At 39.4% G+C, this 17,254-nt stretch overlaps 1 protein-coding gene across 2 annotated transcripts in view; it reads left to right on the forward strand.

The window, feature by feature from the left end:
- The window catches only part of DRC11 (dynein regulatory complex subunit 11), a 158,689-nt gene that overhangs the window by 16,978 nt on the left and 124,457 nt on the right, over positions 1-17,254 (forward strand). For both annotated transcript variants that reach the window (XM_073306791.1, XM_073306792.1), the window contains exons 3-5: positions 3,639-3,758; positions 6,250-6,441; positions 7,170-7,241. In XM_073306791.1, the coding sequence (XP_073162892.1) occupies positions 3,639-3,758; positions 6,250-6,441; positions 7,170-7,241 (384 nt within the window). The remainder of the gene's footprint in view (positions 1-3,638; positions 3,759-6,249; positions 6,442-7,169; positions 7,242-17,254) is intronic.

Below are 17,254 nucleotides of genomic sequence, written 5' to 3' on the forward strand. Positions count from 1 at the left end.
GAGCTTTATTTTTCTCCAGTTATCTGTGTACCACCTTTTTCTAGTTCACCTTCAGACATGGAATCTACCTATCTATGGTAATTATACAGATACTTTTTAATGTATTTATCCTTACTACACCTATGTAAGGTAGGGTATGGTTAAAGGCTCCATCTGTGACTTGATGTTTGTGGACAAATATCACAAGCCTATTGTTTCACAATGTTGTGTCCTACAAAGTGCTTGAGAATGAAGGCTGTCCTCTTTTGGCTGCCTAATGCTTGGTGCTAGGCCTTTACCTCCTCGTACCGGGTAGAAGTCAGTTAGGCTGTGGGATTGTCTTATAATCAACCATAAAGAGTCTTGCATCCTTGAAAAACTGTGGAAGTGTTCATAGAATCATAGAATATCAGGGTTGGAAGGGACCTCAGGAGGTCAACTAGTTTAACCCCCTGCTCAAAGCAGGACCAATCCCCAACTAAATCATCCCAGCCAGGGCTTTGTCAAGCCTGACCTTAAAAACTTCTAAGGAAGGAGATTCCACCACCTCCCTAGGTAACACATTCCAGCATTTCACCTCCCTCCTAGTGAAAAAGTTTTTCCTAATATCCAACGTAAACCTCCCCCACTGCAACTTGAGACCATTACTCCTTGTTCTGTCATCAGCTACCACTGAGAACAGTCTAGATCCATCCTCTTTGGAACCCCCTTTCAGGTAGTTGAGAGCAGCTATGAAATCCCCCCTCATAGTGTGGGGGCCAAAACTGGACACAGTACTCCAGATGAGGCCTCACCAATGCCAAATAGAGGGGAACGATCGCGTTCCTCGATCAGCTGGCAATGCCCCTACATATACATCCCAAAATGCCATTGGCCTTCTTGGCAACAAGGGCACACTGTTGACTCGTATCCAGCTTCTCGTCCACTGTAACCCCTAGATCCTTTTCTGCAGAACTGCTGCCGAGCCATTCAGTCCCTAGTCTGTAGCGGTGCATGGGATTCTTCCGTCCTAAGTGCAGGACTCTGCACTTGTCCTTGTTGAACCTCATCAGATTTCTTTTGGCCCAATCCTCTATTTTGTCTAGGGCCCTCTGTATCGTATCCCTTCCTCCAGTGTATCTACCTCTCCTCCCAGTTTAGTGTCATCTGCAAACTTGCTGAGGGTGCAATCCACACCATTCTCCAGATCATTTATGAAGATATTGAACAAAACCGGCCCAAGGACCAACCCTTGGGGCACTCCACTTGATACCGGCTGCCAACTAGACATGGAGCCATTGATCGCTACCCATTGAGTCCGACAATCTAGCCAACTTTCTATCCACCTTATCGTCCATTCATCCAGCCCATACTTCTTTAAGTTGCTGGCAAGAATACTGTGGGAGACCGTGTCAAAAGCTTTGCTAAAGTCAAGGAACAACACATCCACCGCTTTCCCCTCATCCACAGAGCCATTTATCTCATCATAGAAGGCAATTAGAATAGTCAGGCATGACTTGCCCTTGATGAATCCATGCTGACTGTTCCTGATCACTTTCCTCTCCTCTAAGTGCTTCAGAATTGATTCCTGGAAGACCTGCTCCATGATTTTTCCAGGGACTGAGGTGAGGCTGACTGGCCTGTAGTTCCCAGGATCCTCCTTCTTCCCTTTTTTAAAGATGGGCACTACATTAGCCTTTTTCCAGTCGTCCGGGACTGACGTTGTGTTGATTTCTTGATCATTCTAGGGAGTAGCTCATCATTCCCAGCATAGAGATGGAGTGCACATCTCATTTCAGATTTTTACAACTAAACATTGCTTCATGTCTGAAGCAAGAAAGTGCTCCCTGAAACTGCTAAATGGAACAGGCTCATCTCATCATTGCTGGGGCCATCAGGACAGAAATCTGCAGACAGACTTGGAAATAATAGTGCATACATTTCCCTTCTCTGGGAAAAAAGGAGCATAAGTGAGATATTCATATAGGAACAGGTGAGGAAAACCAAGAGAACAACTTATGACACAGCATGCTATTAAGAGCAGTCAAAAATTAAGATGGAAGAAGCAGAAAACTAGGCCAACAATGTAGTCAGAAAACCTCTCAAATCAGGCCTCTGCTGTGATAGAGACAATTATGTAAAAAGAGGCAAAAACTCTCTATGCCATGACACAAACCCAGTCCTGAGCTTTCCCTTACATACACTACCACAACAGGGGGGCCTGGGCTCCAGGACAGGAGCCACTAACAGGAAAGCTAGATGGGCTTGCTACTCACATGTGGTAAGATGTTGATTTACAGAAACTGTTTTCCTTAGCACTTGAGCCTTCCATCACACTCTCGCACTTTAGAGTTCACAAAGCATAGAAACATAGAGTATCTCCCAGGATCTTTAGCTAGACATTGGTGCTGTTTTAGTGGGCATCCAATGCCTTTTCACCTCGCTGCTTATGCACTGTACTGTTGCCCATATCTGAAGTGATAGCCAGGGTTCTGTAGAAACAAAAGCAACAGTCCATTTGCTTGAGTGAATATTTTAGCCATTTCTTTAATAAAATCTTTGTTAATGGCACCATTATGTTCCAGGTCTATCAGGAATCCAAAACAGAGACTGCTGTCAATGTGTTTTCATGTTTGCAGCGGCACAGTAGTCATGTTTAGTCCCAGAATATTAGAGAGACAATGTGGATGCGGTAACATCTTTTATTGGACCAACTTCGGTTGATGAAAGAGTTAGGCTTTCAAGCTTACACAGAGCTCTTCTTCAGTTCTGTGTGAGCTCGAAAATCTGTCTCTGCACCATAACTAGTTGGTCCAATACAAGATATTACCTCGCCCATCTTGTCTCTCTCATGCCTTTTCATTAATTTGTACTTGCCATTAAGGACTGCTAGTGATAGCGTACTCTTGGAAGAATTGCCTCTATTCATAAGCAAGGTTCTAACAATCAGTTGTGCTACTCAGTAATGCCTTGGCTTCTGCTAATTCGTAGATCTTTTGGGGGTTCTTCTTTCTCTGCATGTCTCTCAAAGAAGCCCTCTTCTTTCACTTCTCGGCATCAGTGAATAATCCTGTAAGACAACAATCAATGGAAATGTGAGACAGTTGTAATTTTTATGATACAAGTGAGTAAAGGCAGACTTTGTGTAGACATTTCCAATCATTCTTGATGCTGAGAGGTGATTAGATACTACAGGGGATAAGCACCTTAGAAATACTGAAGAGGCTAGATAATTAACCTGGTATTAATTCCTTGTAATAATATCAATGCAATACAGCTGATTTGTTTTCCAAGAGGTTGATTAAATAATGTGGGAGGATCATACTAATGAGTTTATTAAAATAAGTGGAAGTCACTGTCTGTACATTTTTTAAATACCGGCAAACCCTGAAATGTTCAAAATAGTTGCTAATTTTTTAATTTGGAATTGCACAATTTTAAAAAATGCTGCGGAAATCTGTATGAAACTGGATTCATTTTTTGTTGTTGATTTAGACCTTGAGTAATTGCAAAGTAATAGCACAGCAGCTGTTACATAGGTCAAGTCACACAACACTCCTGGAAATTCAAGAATCTTTAGGCCAACTTAATTAGTCTGTAAAGGAAAGGTGTTAAGGTAATAAGCAACATGGTTTTAAACAAAGCTCTAACAGTGTCCCATGAATATTTCTCTCCCCTAGGAACACATAGAAATCCCTATTCCAAGGTATTTTATTAAGGAGAAGCTGAAGGTGCTGAGAGAGAGGGAGAAAATCCTTGCTCAGATTTTAATTAATGCTGGATTGCAAGACATCAAACCGGTTAGTATACCATAGGTACCGTAATTATCCAGTCATCTGCCTACCCTTTTACCTTGTAACTGAACATTTTTTCACACATATGAGTGAAGCAGATACATTTTCCCCATACCAATCTATAATGAAACATTGAAGTGAGAAATATTTTTGTAGTATATATTTAATCAAACTGCATTGATGGGTGAAGCACAACTGAAAAGAAACATAATGTACATTTCCACCAGGAAGGAATGTCTTCAATCTGAGCAATATTAACAATGGTAACTTTGCAAAATAATCTGGCTCCATTTTATGCTGTGAAAGTAATAGAAGGGCAGCATTATGGCCCCAGTTCAGCAGGGTACTTAAGCATATGGCTAACTTTTATTGCACAAGTAGTCCCACTGATTTCAACTTAGGTACATGCTTAAGTACTGTGCTGAGTCAGGATCTATAACAAGAACAGAAATCACAGTGAAGGTTGCATAACTATTAGCATTCTAATCTCCCATTTTAATTGTTTATAACATTCTGAAAAATTCCTGTGCTCTTTTCTGTATAGCTATGCTGCTGCAATAGCTAGGAGAAGAAAACTGAAATTTGGCATTGAGACAATCCGTAGAGCGGAGAAGTGTCTTTGAACAGCCTGGTGAAAACTGGTTTTGAGCTGATGGAGTTAAGACTCTTTGCAAATAGAGTGCTGCATATGTGCAGTACTCTTTGGAAGCTTTCCTGCCCTCTAAACTACTAAAGTGCACAACTGTGCATTAATTCTGGCTAATTTAGAGTCATAGACTTTATGGCTATAAGAGATCACTATGATAATATAATCTGACTTCCTACAACACCCAAGCCATAGAATTTCACCCTGCAGTGGAGGAAATTATTCTTCCCTACTAGGTACGTGAGACTCTCAACACCAAAAATTTGTGGTTGAACTAATCTGGACAGTGAAAATAAGGAGTTGAGCGAGGGCTCCTGTGCATTTCATAATGAACTAACAAAAATATTCATAGGCAGTTCCTTAGTCTCAATCCCTGCACATCTTAAAGTGTCACGTATCAGAGGGGTAGCTGTGTTTGTCTGTATCCACAAAAACAACAAGGCACCTTAAAGACTAACAGATTTATTTATTATATGCCTGCATCTGTAATTTTCACACCAGGCATCTGAAGAAGTGGTTTTTTACCCACAAAAGATTATGCCCAAATAAATCTGTTAGTCTTTAAGGTGCCACCGGACTCCTCGTTTTTATCTTAAAGTGTGTTTGCCTACCTGTGCTCTGCCCACCTCCCTCACCAAGAGTGACATACTAAGGATGAATCTGCCTGGTGTGGAGCCAGATTACATGGGAGTGAGGACTTTACACATCGTGTACTCTAGTGTAACTGAAGGGCAGGTCTCTCTTGACATGCTACCACCCTGTGAGGCTTGTAAAGCTGAATAATCTTTTTTATTAACACAGTTTATATATGTGCTCTGTGCTCTGCTTCCAGTTAATTCTGTCTACTTATTTCCTGTGCTCAACTACTACCACTGAGATTGCTGTTGAGTCTTCTGCACTTTAGTATGCATCATAGTGAACCATATACATTCAGGAAATTCTGGCTGTCTGCTAACAAACATTAATTAACAATTTTTAATTAATGTTTAATTAATTAACAAACAAAAATTCTGGCTGTCTGCTAACAAGCTACTGTATTCCCATATGCATGTAACAAAAAACTGTTAAAGAGCATGCATTAAAAATTAAATAGTTCAGCAGGGGACTTTTATGGATATCATTTTTGTGTACTCATAGATTATGTATTTTTCCTTGTAGGGAAAACCAAGTTTAAAATTTAGTACAGTGAGCCCAACTCAATATTTGTATACAGAACTGTATCCAATTGAGGATGTCAATAACAGGAGAGGGGGAAAAATTCTGCCTCTCCAGCAGATGAACTCTAGACCTCATGGGCATATCCAGAAGCTCCTATCTTCAGAATTTAGGAGGGAAATAAGAGGAAGTCAATATACAGCTATTAGTTTAATAGAATTTAGCCATACTGATATTTAGGCTTATTTCTCAAACAAAATAAAAGGGATAAGTTCTTTGTTACAGAAACTACAGTAAGAACGATTCTTACTTTTTACTCCATGTCATCAGGAACTCCTTGCCCCCTCAAAATGCTACCTTACCAAAAGGTATGATGGTTATAGCATGTCTGGTTCACTTTCTCCTTAAAATGCTTTTCAGGTTAAAATTAAGATCCTGGTACAATTATCAAAATGCCAAACTGTCAAAACTAAAATTAGGTGGTCCTGAGGTATGGGTTTCACCCTCTCTGCATTGGGGCTACTTTTGTCTTGGATGGATTCCACTAAGATATTGTTAGTTATTCAATTTGCCAACTAAAGTAGAGTTAACAAAAGACACATCTGAATTTTCAAAATGATTCAGGGAAGTAATTCTTGGGATCTACATGTTCTGATAACAGGCCCATTTATCTGTTTGTTTTTCGCTGTACCACAGAAGAAATACGTAAAGCCCTTGCCTCTTGAAGAAGTCATTAGAGTAATCCAGATTTCTGAGAGGGCTCGGCAGGGTCGCCTAAGGGCTACATTCATGAAGCAAATCTACCTGGAAGAAAAGAGAGAAAGACAAGCCAAACTTCAGGGAGCAAAAGGTCCAAATTTGGATGCTGCTGCACTACGTATTCAAAAGGTGAGTCTTGTTTCTGTCAGAACAGTGCTGGCAGAATTGACAACGTGTTTTGTTCACAAGAGCAGCATGAACAGAAATGAACCTCATGATACAGAACATTCTGAATTGGCATTAGCCTAATTGTGTAGCTGGTTGGAACCCCATTACGTGGGCCATTCCAAACAAGACTGGACAAAGCACTAGAAACAAAAGTAAAGGGAACAGACCTGCAGGGGCAGTCCTCTGATTTCAGTGGCCCAAACTGTCCTCTCTGATCCACACCCCAAGATCCAAGTGTATCACTGGTGATTCATGTGTTTGGGGAGTAAAACTTGCTGCTTTCTCTGGGGCAAAAGAGAGTTTGCCCCTAAATAGAAAAAAGTAACCCTGCAAAAACTGAGACAGTGTAGTCAGTGTGAAGTTGAGCGGCAGGCCATTTCTAGCTAGGATCCACATGGTGAATACTCCTGTGTGTTGGCAGGACCACAGAGCTCAGTGAGAGCAGGAATGGACCTAGATCTAAACAAGCTTTCTACAATTATGCTTTTAACATGTGCTGGAAGGAGGGGGAAGAGCAGACTTCAGAATTTGTTTAAAATAATACAGCAGATGGCAACCTGTTCAGGAGTAATTGCTTCAATTGTATATTCTGTTTTTCCTTCCTCTATTTGTTTTTTCCTGTGCCTCCTGCAGTAAAGGAAGCAGTAACAGGGCCCATTTATCTCATTAGAGTCATGTTTACAATTCAGGTTTGGCGTGGATTTACCCAGTGGAAGAAAACAGAGAAAATGAGAGAAGAGGAAATGATATTTCTGGGGATGGTAAGTTTTGCTTCCCAAAGAATATAAAATGCATTCAAGATTGTATTCTGTTTTCCCTTTGGATTTTTGTAATTTAACAGTAGGGGAGAACAAGACATTCATTTTCTAAAACTCTCCACATATTTTAAAGAGGTCTTTAAGACCAAAGAACTCAAATGAAATGACTAATGGTGTGGCAGTAGGACAATCTCACTTCTGCTATAACCTCTTATGATATACATTAGTGCCATATCTACTGCAGATGTGGAAACAGACAGACTTTGCTCCAGGATTTGGGGGATATGATCCAGGCATGGTAGAGCAAGGTACTCATGTTAGTCGGTCTTCTGTTCATAATGCCTCAGGACGCTTTATTCCTGAAGCAGAGTTGAACCTGTCAAGTCTTCTCCTCACACCATTTTGCAGGCCCTCTCCCATTGTGTGTGTGGTTAGGAAGGGGAGTAAAAAGCTGCCAAATAAATATATCCCTTAGGCCCACGTGGGAGGGAAGAGGCAAAACAGCACCTCAGAGCTCCTGGCATGGGGAGGCAAAAGAGGAAAATAAACATACACAGTGATCTTTTAGACCACGAGTGGTGGAGAATAGAAGGACAGCCTAGGGGAGTTTCCCCCTCTCCCATAATCAGGGAAGGTAAACCGTCTCCTCCCTGCAGAAATAGGAAGTATGTGTTTCCCCCAGCCTCTCCATGTCTCGGCTATAGAGCTTCTCCAAGCAACTGGAAGCAGCAGCTGATTCTACATAAGTCTGGTCTGTGGGAAGATGGGAAAAGTCAGAGAAGGAGAGGACACGAAGGAAAGCCATTCCCTTCATTCCTTGGAAACTCAACAAAATTCCATATTGCAAATTTGATCTGTCCTTGGAAGCAGCAACTGGTGCTCAGTAGCCTATGCATATTGTTGGTGCTGAATATAAGTGTGCAGTAAATTATAGTGCTCCCAGCAGCTAGCTGGGAGACGGGATAGAATCTCCCCATACCTTTCCAGCTGTCATCCATTCCCTCAAATGCATTTGTCCTGGCCCTCTCCACTCCGTAGTGTTTATTTTATATGACACAGTATTAGTGCCGTGCCCTCCAGGTCCCCTTATCTACTACAACAATGCACTGTTGGTACTGTGTTCAAATGACAGTCTTTTACAATACTGCCCTTACAGTAATATTCATTCTCATCATGTATTTTTTTAGATGTATGCATGACTTTTTGTACTCTAGAGCTATTAAAATATCATCTAAAACAATCAAAATCAATATTCCATCATTGAAGCATACCTTCTGCTTGCCCCAAAACATGGGTTGGACAATTTTCTTATCCAACAGTGAAGTTATAATTAGGCAGGTCATTGCTTTATGAAAACTAAGTCTACCCCCAACAACATACAGAAAAAGAGCATTACTTAAGAATGTTCTTCAAAACCTAACCTACAGAAAGAACGTTGAATTGCCCTAAGCCAGTGGTTCTCAACCTTTTTCTTTCAGAGAACCTTCCCCACACACACATACTATAAAAACTCCATGCACCTGCTCCTGCCACAACTGTTTTTCCGCATATAAAAGCCAGGGCTGGCATTAACGGGTAGCAAGCAGGGCAGTTGCCCAGGGCACACCCCACAGGGGGCATTGCGAAGCTAAGTTGCTCAGGCTTTGACTTCAGCCTCGGGTGTTGGGGCTTGGGGCCCCAGGCTGCAGTCCTGCGCAGTGGGACGTCAGCTTTCTGTGCTGGACCCTAGCGAGTCTAATGCGGGCCATGCTTGGTGGACCCCCTGAAACCTGGTTATGGCCCCCCAAGGAGCCCCAGACCTTTGGTTGAAAACCAGTGCCCTAAGCCATTGGTTCTCAATGAGGGGTACACATACCGCTGGGGGTACACAGAGGTCTTCCAGGGGGTACATCAGCTCATCTAGATATCTGCCTAATTTTACAACAGGCTACATAAAAAGCACTAGCAAAGTCAGTATAAACTAAAAATTCATACAGACAATGACTTGTTTATCCTACTCTATATACCATACCCTGAAATATAAGTACAGTATTTATATTCCAATCCATTTATTTTATAATTATATGGTAAAATGAGAAAGTCATTTTTCAGTAACAGTGTGCTGTGACACTTTTGCATTTTTATGTCTGATTGTGTAAGCAAGTAGTTTCTAAGTGAGGTGTAATTTGGGGGTATGCAAGACAACTCAGGGGGTACAGTAGTCTGGAAAAATTGAGAACCACTGCCCTAAGCTATATGAAGATGAATGGGAAATTCCTCTCTTATGGATTCTTTTCTAACATTTCTCCTGTGCAGTTCCAAAGAACACTCATTGTGGCAGATGAGGAGTGAGTGCTGATTTTGCTTTCTGTTGAATTCAATGAGAAAACTCCCCTAGACTTCAGCAGGGGCAGGACTAAAATGCTGGAACACTGAGATTTAGTGAACATAAATGTTTTAGAAATGATGCCTTTCAGAACCCAAGGGATCATTCGCTGTTATATTCTGTATTGGTTACCTAAAAGTCTTAGAGAGGGCTCTAGTCTCTAGAAGATGATGGAGGAGTGGAGGTCACAGGTGTGATCGGGTATACAGCTGCATCCTCTTTTCACTGTGGCCTGCACACTGATAATGGGTGTGAAGACAGCAATATATTATACCCTATGGGAAAAACTATACATTCATGGGGACAAGAGGGCTTAAAACCTAACACAACGTCCAGATTCTTCACTTTCTGACCGTTTTTTAGGAGCAATAGAATTGATGTTTGCAACACTGTTCTCTATAGAGCCATTATTTGACATCAAATATCTAATCGGGGGAGATGGAGGAAATGAAAACTGCTTTGTCTTCCAATGTTTTCATATTTAGGATTTGTGTTTTTCCTGCATTTTTAATGTCACATTCCCATCTACGGCCTCTAAAGGAAACAAGTAGCAAACAGGCATCAAATCTCGTTGATGGATCAGCAGAGAGCACCAAAGGTCAAGCCCCTTTGATGTATGATCATGTCAGCCCTCTAAAAAATGATCACAGGTCTTCATGCTGTAAACATGCTGAATTTGCTTTTCTAATACTTTAAGACTTAGATAAATTAGAAGACATGGCCATCTATTATTTTAAGTCCATTACAGATGAGTCAGGACTTATACTGCAAGAAATATACATTCACTTTAAATTATTATTTTAAACTTATTTATAAAGCACTGTAATTTACAATTTGCAGAAGGAATCGAAAAACTTTAAATTATTAGTAATGACTTTTGGGCCATTCAGTTATATGGACCTAACAAGAATATACACAAAGATAGTCCAAGAGCCATCCTAACTGCCTCTGAATTAACAGTGCTCATGCAATTTGCTGTCAGTGCTTATGTCTCCGTGCTGACAGAAACACTTTTTGTCAGTTTTCTTGAGTTTGAGCCTATTTCTTATTTTACTTGATGACAGAGTAGAAGTCCATGTTCCAGAGATTTTTCTTGGCTCTAGTACAAAGTCTTGTTGTTATTGTTATTATTTATACCGAAACAGCATGATTCCCTCAGCACGTTTTTCTAAATCTCAGATAAATCATGATCTGAAAAACCTGCTTCATTTGTAAAAAGAAGCAGGCCTAACCAGGAACACATATATCTTTATAACTGTCTCCTGACTTGCTTCCTGGTCTTCCTCATATTCCTGCCATGGAGCTGTGTATTAGCAGCTCCACAGCTAATTCAGCAGTCAATGTTCCATTCTAAATTCTACGTTTAACCCACTCTGACTCTGGCATAATAATTAGATTGTCCTGAAAATGTACATGCCTCGTCCAGAAGAAACCTTTATTTTCTTCCTCCAGCCGTACTAAAGTTACAGGCCAGCCATATGCCGTGCTTCTGATTTTTTTAAAACTAGTAGCTAATTTCTCTTGTTTATCGATAACTCAAGAACAGCTTAATGTTAAGACTTCAGTCATCAGGGGCCAGATTCACCAGTGTGCTGTGGTTGGTTTGTGTTGGTCCAGTGATCCAAAGCAGCCACAAACCCAGCTTAGCTTAATGTCTGCAGCTGCTTTGTTTCACTAAAGTGGTGCAAAGCAGCCAGAGCACAATGCTAAACCTAAATCAATTCTTTTGCTAACACAGATGTGCCTTCCATTGAAATCAATGAGAGCTGTGCTCAGAATAGAGCCAGATCCTGTGAGGTGCTACGTGCCTCTAAAAGTCAGCGAGAGTTGAGGGTATCCAGCACATTTCTGGAGATTCCCATCTCCTAATAGGACTGGTCCTTAAGTGAGGATATATTGGGCTCCCCCTGTACTCAATAGTCTCAAGACACAGGCTAGCTTAGAGGAAAATCTGTTAACATAAAAAGTTATTAAAAATTATTTGCAAATTGACTAATTCTACACAAGTCTGGTCCATGGGAAGAGAGGAGGAGTCAGAGAAGGAGAGGGCTGGAAGGAAAACCAAAGTACACACTCTGGAAACTCAACAAACTTCCATGCTGCAAATTTGCTTTGTCTTTGGTAGCAGCAATTGGTGCTCGACAGCCTATGCATCTTGTCAGTAGAGAATATGAGCGTGGAGTAGCTATATAGGCACCCAGGGACTATTTGAAACCAGGGTTGATGTGTGGATTTCACTATGGATTGCATGAGATGAACGGCTCAATCCTGTAAGGTGCAATGCATGCTGGCCCCAATCTGGCAAAACTCTTCAATACATTTTTAACTTCAAACACAAGGAGTCAGTCTCACTGAAGTTAAGTACTTCACACGCTGAAGCGGTTTACAGGACTGAGGCCTTATTTGTTGGACATGTACATATTTATATGTTGTGCTCTGCTAGGCAACTTTGACACTCTGCTTTTATACAATCATTTATGCTCTTATACAAAGGGAGTCTAAGGTATAATATATGTTAATACACAGCTCTTCCATATAGTTTTAGAGGATTTTTTCCCCTCCTTTCATGTGGATTTTCAATTGAAAGACATTATGTGCTCTTCAGTAAATAACTATGTTCTCTCCTCCTTACCTCTTCTAAACATACCCTAATTTAGGCATGTTGGCTTGGGAAAGGGTTATATTTCTATCTGAGGAAACAGTCTGGAATTTCCAAACAATTTTTTACCCTTTGAATTCCTAATAAATATATAACATTTCAGCCCGTCCAAAAAAAAATAAAATAAAGCATCAGTGTTCCCCAGAATAGCCTTCTGAGTAAACATTCGAGTCTGTAGCTAAATAAATAATTTGATTGGATATTGCAAACTGTATAAATAAGTAGAGCATAAAATAATTCTCCAGCTCCTGAAGTGGATAAACAGGATAGCTGAAGGGTGCCCAAAAGTCTGTTTTTATTAAACCTAAATCTAAAATGCTATTTTGGCTTGATTTATAGCCTACCATTATGTTTGAGAAGTCAGCACAAAGGGGGTTTTGTATTATTTCCCCGTAGTTATGTGTTTGCAAAATCTGAAGAATGCTATCCTAGATTTAATGTGATTTTTTAATGTGTTTAGTGTCAAACTTGTAAGATATTGGAAAGCAACACAGAGTCATCTCTGTTATTTTCTGCTATTGCTCCTTCTTTTTATGAAATTGTGCTAATATTTAAACAATTGGCTTTTACAATCAAAAACATGCATTATCATCTTTAGTAAAAGAAATTTGGCAGCATGCCTGGGATTAATATCTGAAATAAATACAACCAGGACTGTACAAGATAACATCATTATGAATAAAAATAAGGTTTTTTTTAAAATTCCACACCAAATGTAATGTTCCTTTTATCTTTTTAATAAGTACTGTGAGTTTCATAATGACATAAACTGAGCCATTTTCAGTATTTTTCTACCAAGACCTCCTACTACAAATAAATACCATTGTTTGAATGCATGTGACAATGACTTTAATTGGCAAAGCTATTGGAGTGAATCATATAGTGGCAAGCTTTAATGAATGTAATACATTTTGCTTTGTGATTCCGTTTTGTACCTAATTTGGGACTTCAGTCATATAAATTTATATGGTGCTTTGTATTGTGCTAAAATGGAAGATCTATGAACAAATGCTTAGTAAGATAAGAGACTTGTTTAAAATCTATTATCCATTCCTCCAAGCAAAATATATTGAGAAATACAGAAAAACCCTAAATAACCAATGATACAGTAAGCTTGTTAAAAGAATGTCCAGACAACCAAAGTTTAAAATTCAATAGAATAACTGACATGAGAAAAGAATAGACTTCTAGAAGGCTGAATCATGAACTCCTTTACTTTGACTAATAAGCAGTTACACATGTAGCCTCATTTACTTCAGTGGAACTGCTCATATGAGTAAAGGCGCCTATAATCGGGCTCTGAATAAATATATATTCTGCTGAGAAATATCTCTTCTGCTACAAAAGTGTATTATAAAACAATGTAAATGTGGAGTCGCTGTATAGGAACCCAGGGACTATTTGAAACCAGGGTTGATGTGTGGATTTCACTATGGATTGCATGAGATGCACTGCTCAGTCCTGCAGGGTTACTAGTTTAATGGGTATTTGTTGTACACAGCTCTGTTTAAAGAATACAATTTTGGAGAAAATTATCCAAAAGAGAATCCATACAGCAGAAATCCCACAAAAATGTGTGGTTTGAGGTCTGCAAAAAGAGTCCAAGATACTGTGTCCTGAGCAAAATACCTGATAATAAAAGTACAGTAAATTTACCTTTCAGGCACGATAGTCCTAAAATATTAAATAAAATAAAATATATTTATTTACTGAAATTACGACTATTTTCCCTCTTAAATGTAATCTTAATGGAACAATTGAAGAGCAGTTAGTTCCACAGCATGGGGCATCCTAGATGCCGAACTATAGCCTCAAGCATGTTCAGCCTGCCTGCACCCTTCTACGTGCTTCGTAATGAACAATGAAGCAGCCTGTGTTGGAAAGAGCTGTTGAGCTGACTAAGCATAAAGAGTGCGATTTTCCCACCTTGAGACGGTGGTCTGTACAAGCCAGTTCTCAAGTGAAACCCGTACCATTGAGTGAGCTTTCCTCATGTTGGCTTACCTTGAAAAATGCAGGGAACTTCTACTGCTCGGCTTTTTCTTTTCATAAAACCTAAATTCTCTTTAGAAAACACAAAGAACACAACAGCAAGCATCTCGCTCAGTGTACTTGTGACTGATGAGTTGGAAAAACATTCTTTTAGACAAATGTCCATTTTGCCTTATTAATTTAAACAAGGATTTTAAAGACAAAGCCCATCAAACATTAGATAAGCATTTTAAGTTAATGGGCCATGTAGTCCTATTTTCCCACAAACTCAGGAAGCTTCATATTATGTCCTATTTTTACAGCACCATCAATTATTAATATGTATACTTTTGCTGACAGAGGACCTCGCTAAAAATGTGAGTTTCGTTATCCAGTTCTGGGTCATTAACTATGGAAAGCTTGTAAATATAATGGTTTATTCACATGGGAAGCCTTCATTAAGATGCATTATTCTATAGCTGATGTGGCTATAGTGCATTATTGAATTCAGAGTCTCCGTCTAATATTTGTAATTTGTTTTTAAATGAGTTGCTGTTTATAAGGCGAGTTAACAAATTTGAATTTTGCATGGCCAGAGAAATTTCTTTAAGATGGAAAAATGCTTCTGCCCCAAGGAAAAGGTATTTATTAGTGTCTGACTGCAGAGTACCTCCCTAGGAGTCAAAAGCAACCACATTAAAAGCATTCAGAGAAACAACATAGAAAAGAAATTGGCTTTTGTTTTTAACATGTGTATTAAGTATATAGATGATATCTATGAAAACTTTAAGAATCCTGGGGACTGTCAATGGAATATTGATCTGGAATATTGTTTGGTAGTATTCAAAGATTGTCATCTGAATACTGCAGTAGCTGGGGTTGTTTGAAGTCATGTTGTCTTGGAGGACAGTCACCACGAAAGCAGGGCAACCCTTCTATCAGGTTAATGTTTACTTTCCCCTGCATCCTGGGACGCTCTAGGTGTGTATGTCATGCCTCATGTCTCCTTTGTAGTCCCCTGAACATCTCCCTCTTTGAAAGGAGCATGCAAAGAAAACTCTGCAGGGCTCACCCTGCTGGGTTCTCTAGGTGCTGCGTCATCTCCAAGGTCAGTGAGGCCTTTAGGTGGGATTTAGGAACATATGTAGGCCCCAAAGTTTGAAAATAGGTTTCCTGATACTATCTCAAACAGGTGACATTTAAGATGACATAAAAAACAAAACTTTCAATACAAAGAGAACAGCCTAAGGACCACAGAAACAGAGCTCCAGTAATGTACCATCTTATTGGCTTTGTTTCTTTATAAAGCAAGAGGACAAAAAAATTATTCTCTAATTCACAACTGTATCATCATTGGCAATGTTCAATTCATTTTTCCTTTCATTTCATTTCAATTTGAGAAGGCCGGAGATCCTAGTTAAAGATTTTGTTTTAAAAGTAGCTAAAATTTTTGTAACTAGTGTAAAAAACCAACATACTTTTGTGACTAGTGTAAAAAACCAAGATACTCAGCACTGTTTCCTTGTGTAGTCTGTCATTTTCATTTGTTAGCTGCCTGAGTCTTTCACAAAGCAAGAGTAGAAGAAAAACCCTTTTTAAAGAAAGTAGGGAAATACAACTGTAAATGCGCAAAAAAAAATTGGTTGTTGAACTCAGGAACAGGATGGTATATAAAACTATAGTGGGTTTATTTTTTTTAAAACTCACTTATGTTAAGTTGACACTGTTCTTTTTAATTGACCCAAGTGGTGGGGTTTCTAACACTTCACTTGGGAGACTATTCATATCTTAGGTTTCAGAGTAGCAGCCGTGTTAGTCTGTATTCGCAAAAAGAAAAGGAGTACTTGTGGCACCTTAGAGACTAACCAATTTATTTGAGCATAAGCTTTCATGAGCTACTCAGATAAATTGGTTAGTCTCTAGGGTGCCACAAGTACTCCTTTTCTTTATTCATATCATAGTAAGTCTCGATGCCAGGAGTTTTTTCCTTCATGTTCAGCTTTAATTTTCTTTTTTTATTTCATCCCTTCATCCTTAGTTTTACCCTATCAACTAATTTCTGTTCTTTGTTGTTTATATCCTTCACATATTTGTAAATTTATCATTTTGTCATCATTGTGATTAGTACTTAGACACCAAGATTAAATGAACTTTATATAGATTATGTCTCAATTTTACTTATTGCTTAGCCAAGGTGTACATAACAAGCTCTTTCCTCCCCTTTCCTTTTGTGTCAATCCCTTTCCCTGCTAGTCATGGACCTAGGTTGATATATTGCTCTGTGTGAATATTCGTTGTGGTGCTTCTGCTAGTTTCCATATTTAAGCCAATCTGAATTCATTTTGAAAGATCCTGCGACATATTACTGGGCCTAATTCACCATGTGCTTTGCCTCCCCCCACCCCTTTTTTCCCCCTCAGTATAATTCCATTGATCTCAACAGGAGTAACCCAATGGTGACGCAGGTCTATTGGATGTATGTATGTAACGTTTTACTAAAAGCCAAATACGCATTACATGATTTTTAAATTGCAGTTCATCACTCTCCTCATTTTCCTTGAGAACAGAAGCTGGCTTGTATTTCTGACATGTGTAAACCTTGCAGTCTTCACTCACAAGCAGAATCATAATGTGTGTACCACATCAGACTGCCATGAATCCATCAGTAGTCATTTATCCTAGCTCCTGTTGCTTCTTATTTCAGAATCTCTCTCCCACGCCTCTTCTGTAATTCTTGCTTATCTGGCCCTTCATATTTGAGTTAGCTCCGTCTTCTCCATAATGAAAACAAGCAAGCAGCAACATGTCATATCAACTGCTGCCTTTTTCCCCATTTAAATACACCATTTTCACATAAGTAATTCCTGTAATTTAATTTAGGAAATATTAAGAAAAGAAAGAAAGGAATCTGGACTGATGGTCTTAGCGTATATCATAACATCTAATGAAAGTAAATTTTATAATTTCCCCCCTTTTTTCTTTCATTTATTATCAAGACGTACAGAGGATGCTCACACTCTC

This window comes from Lepidochelys kempii, chromosome 11, assembly GCF_965140285.1.
Source record: "Lepidochelys kempii isolate rLepKem1 chromosome 11, rLepKem1.hap1, whole genome shotgun sequence".
Classification (NCBI taxonomy): Eukaryota; Metazoa; Chordata; order Testudines; family Cheloniidae; genus Lepidochelys; species Lepidochelys kempii.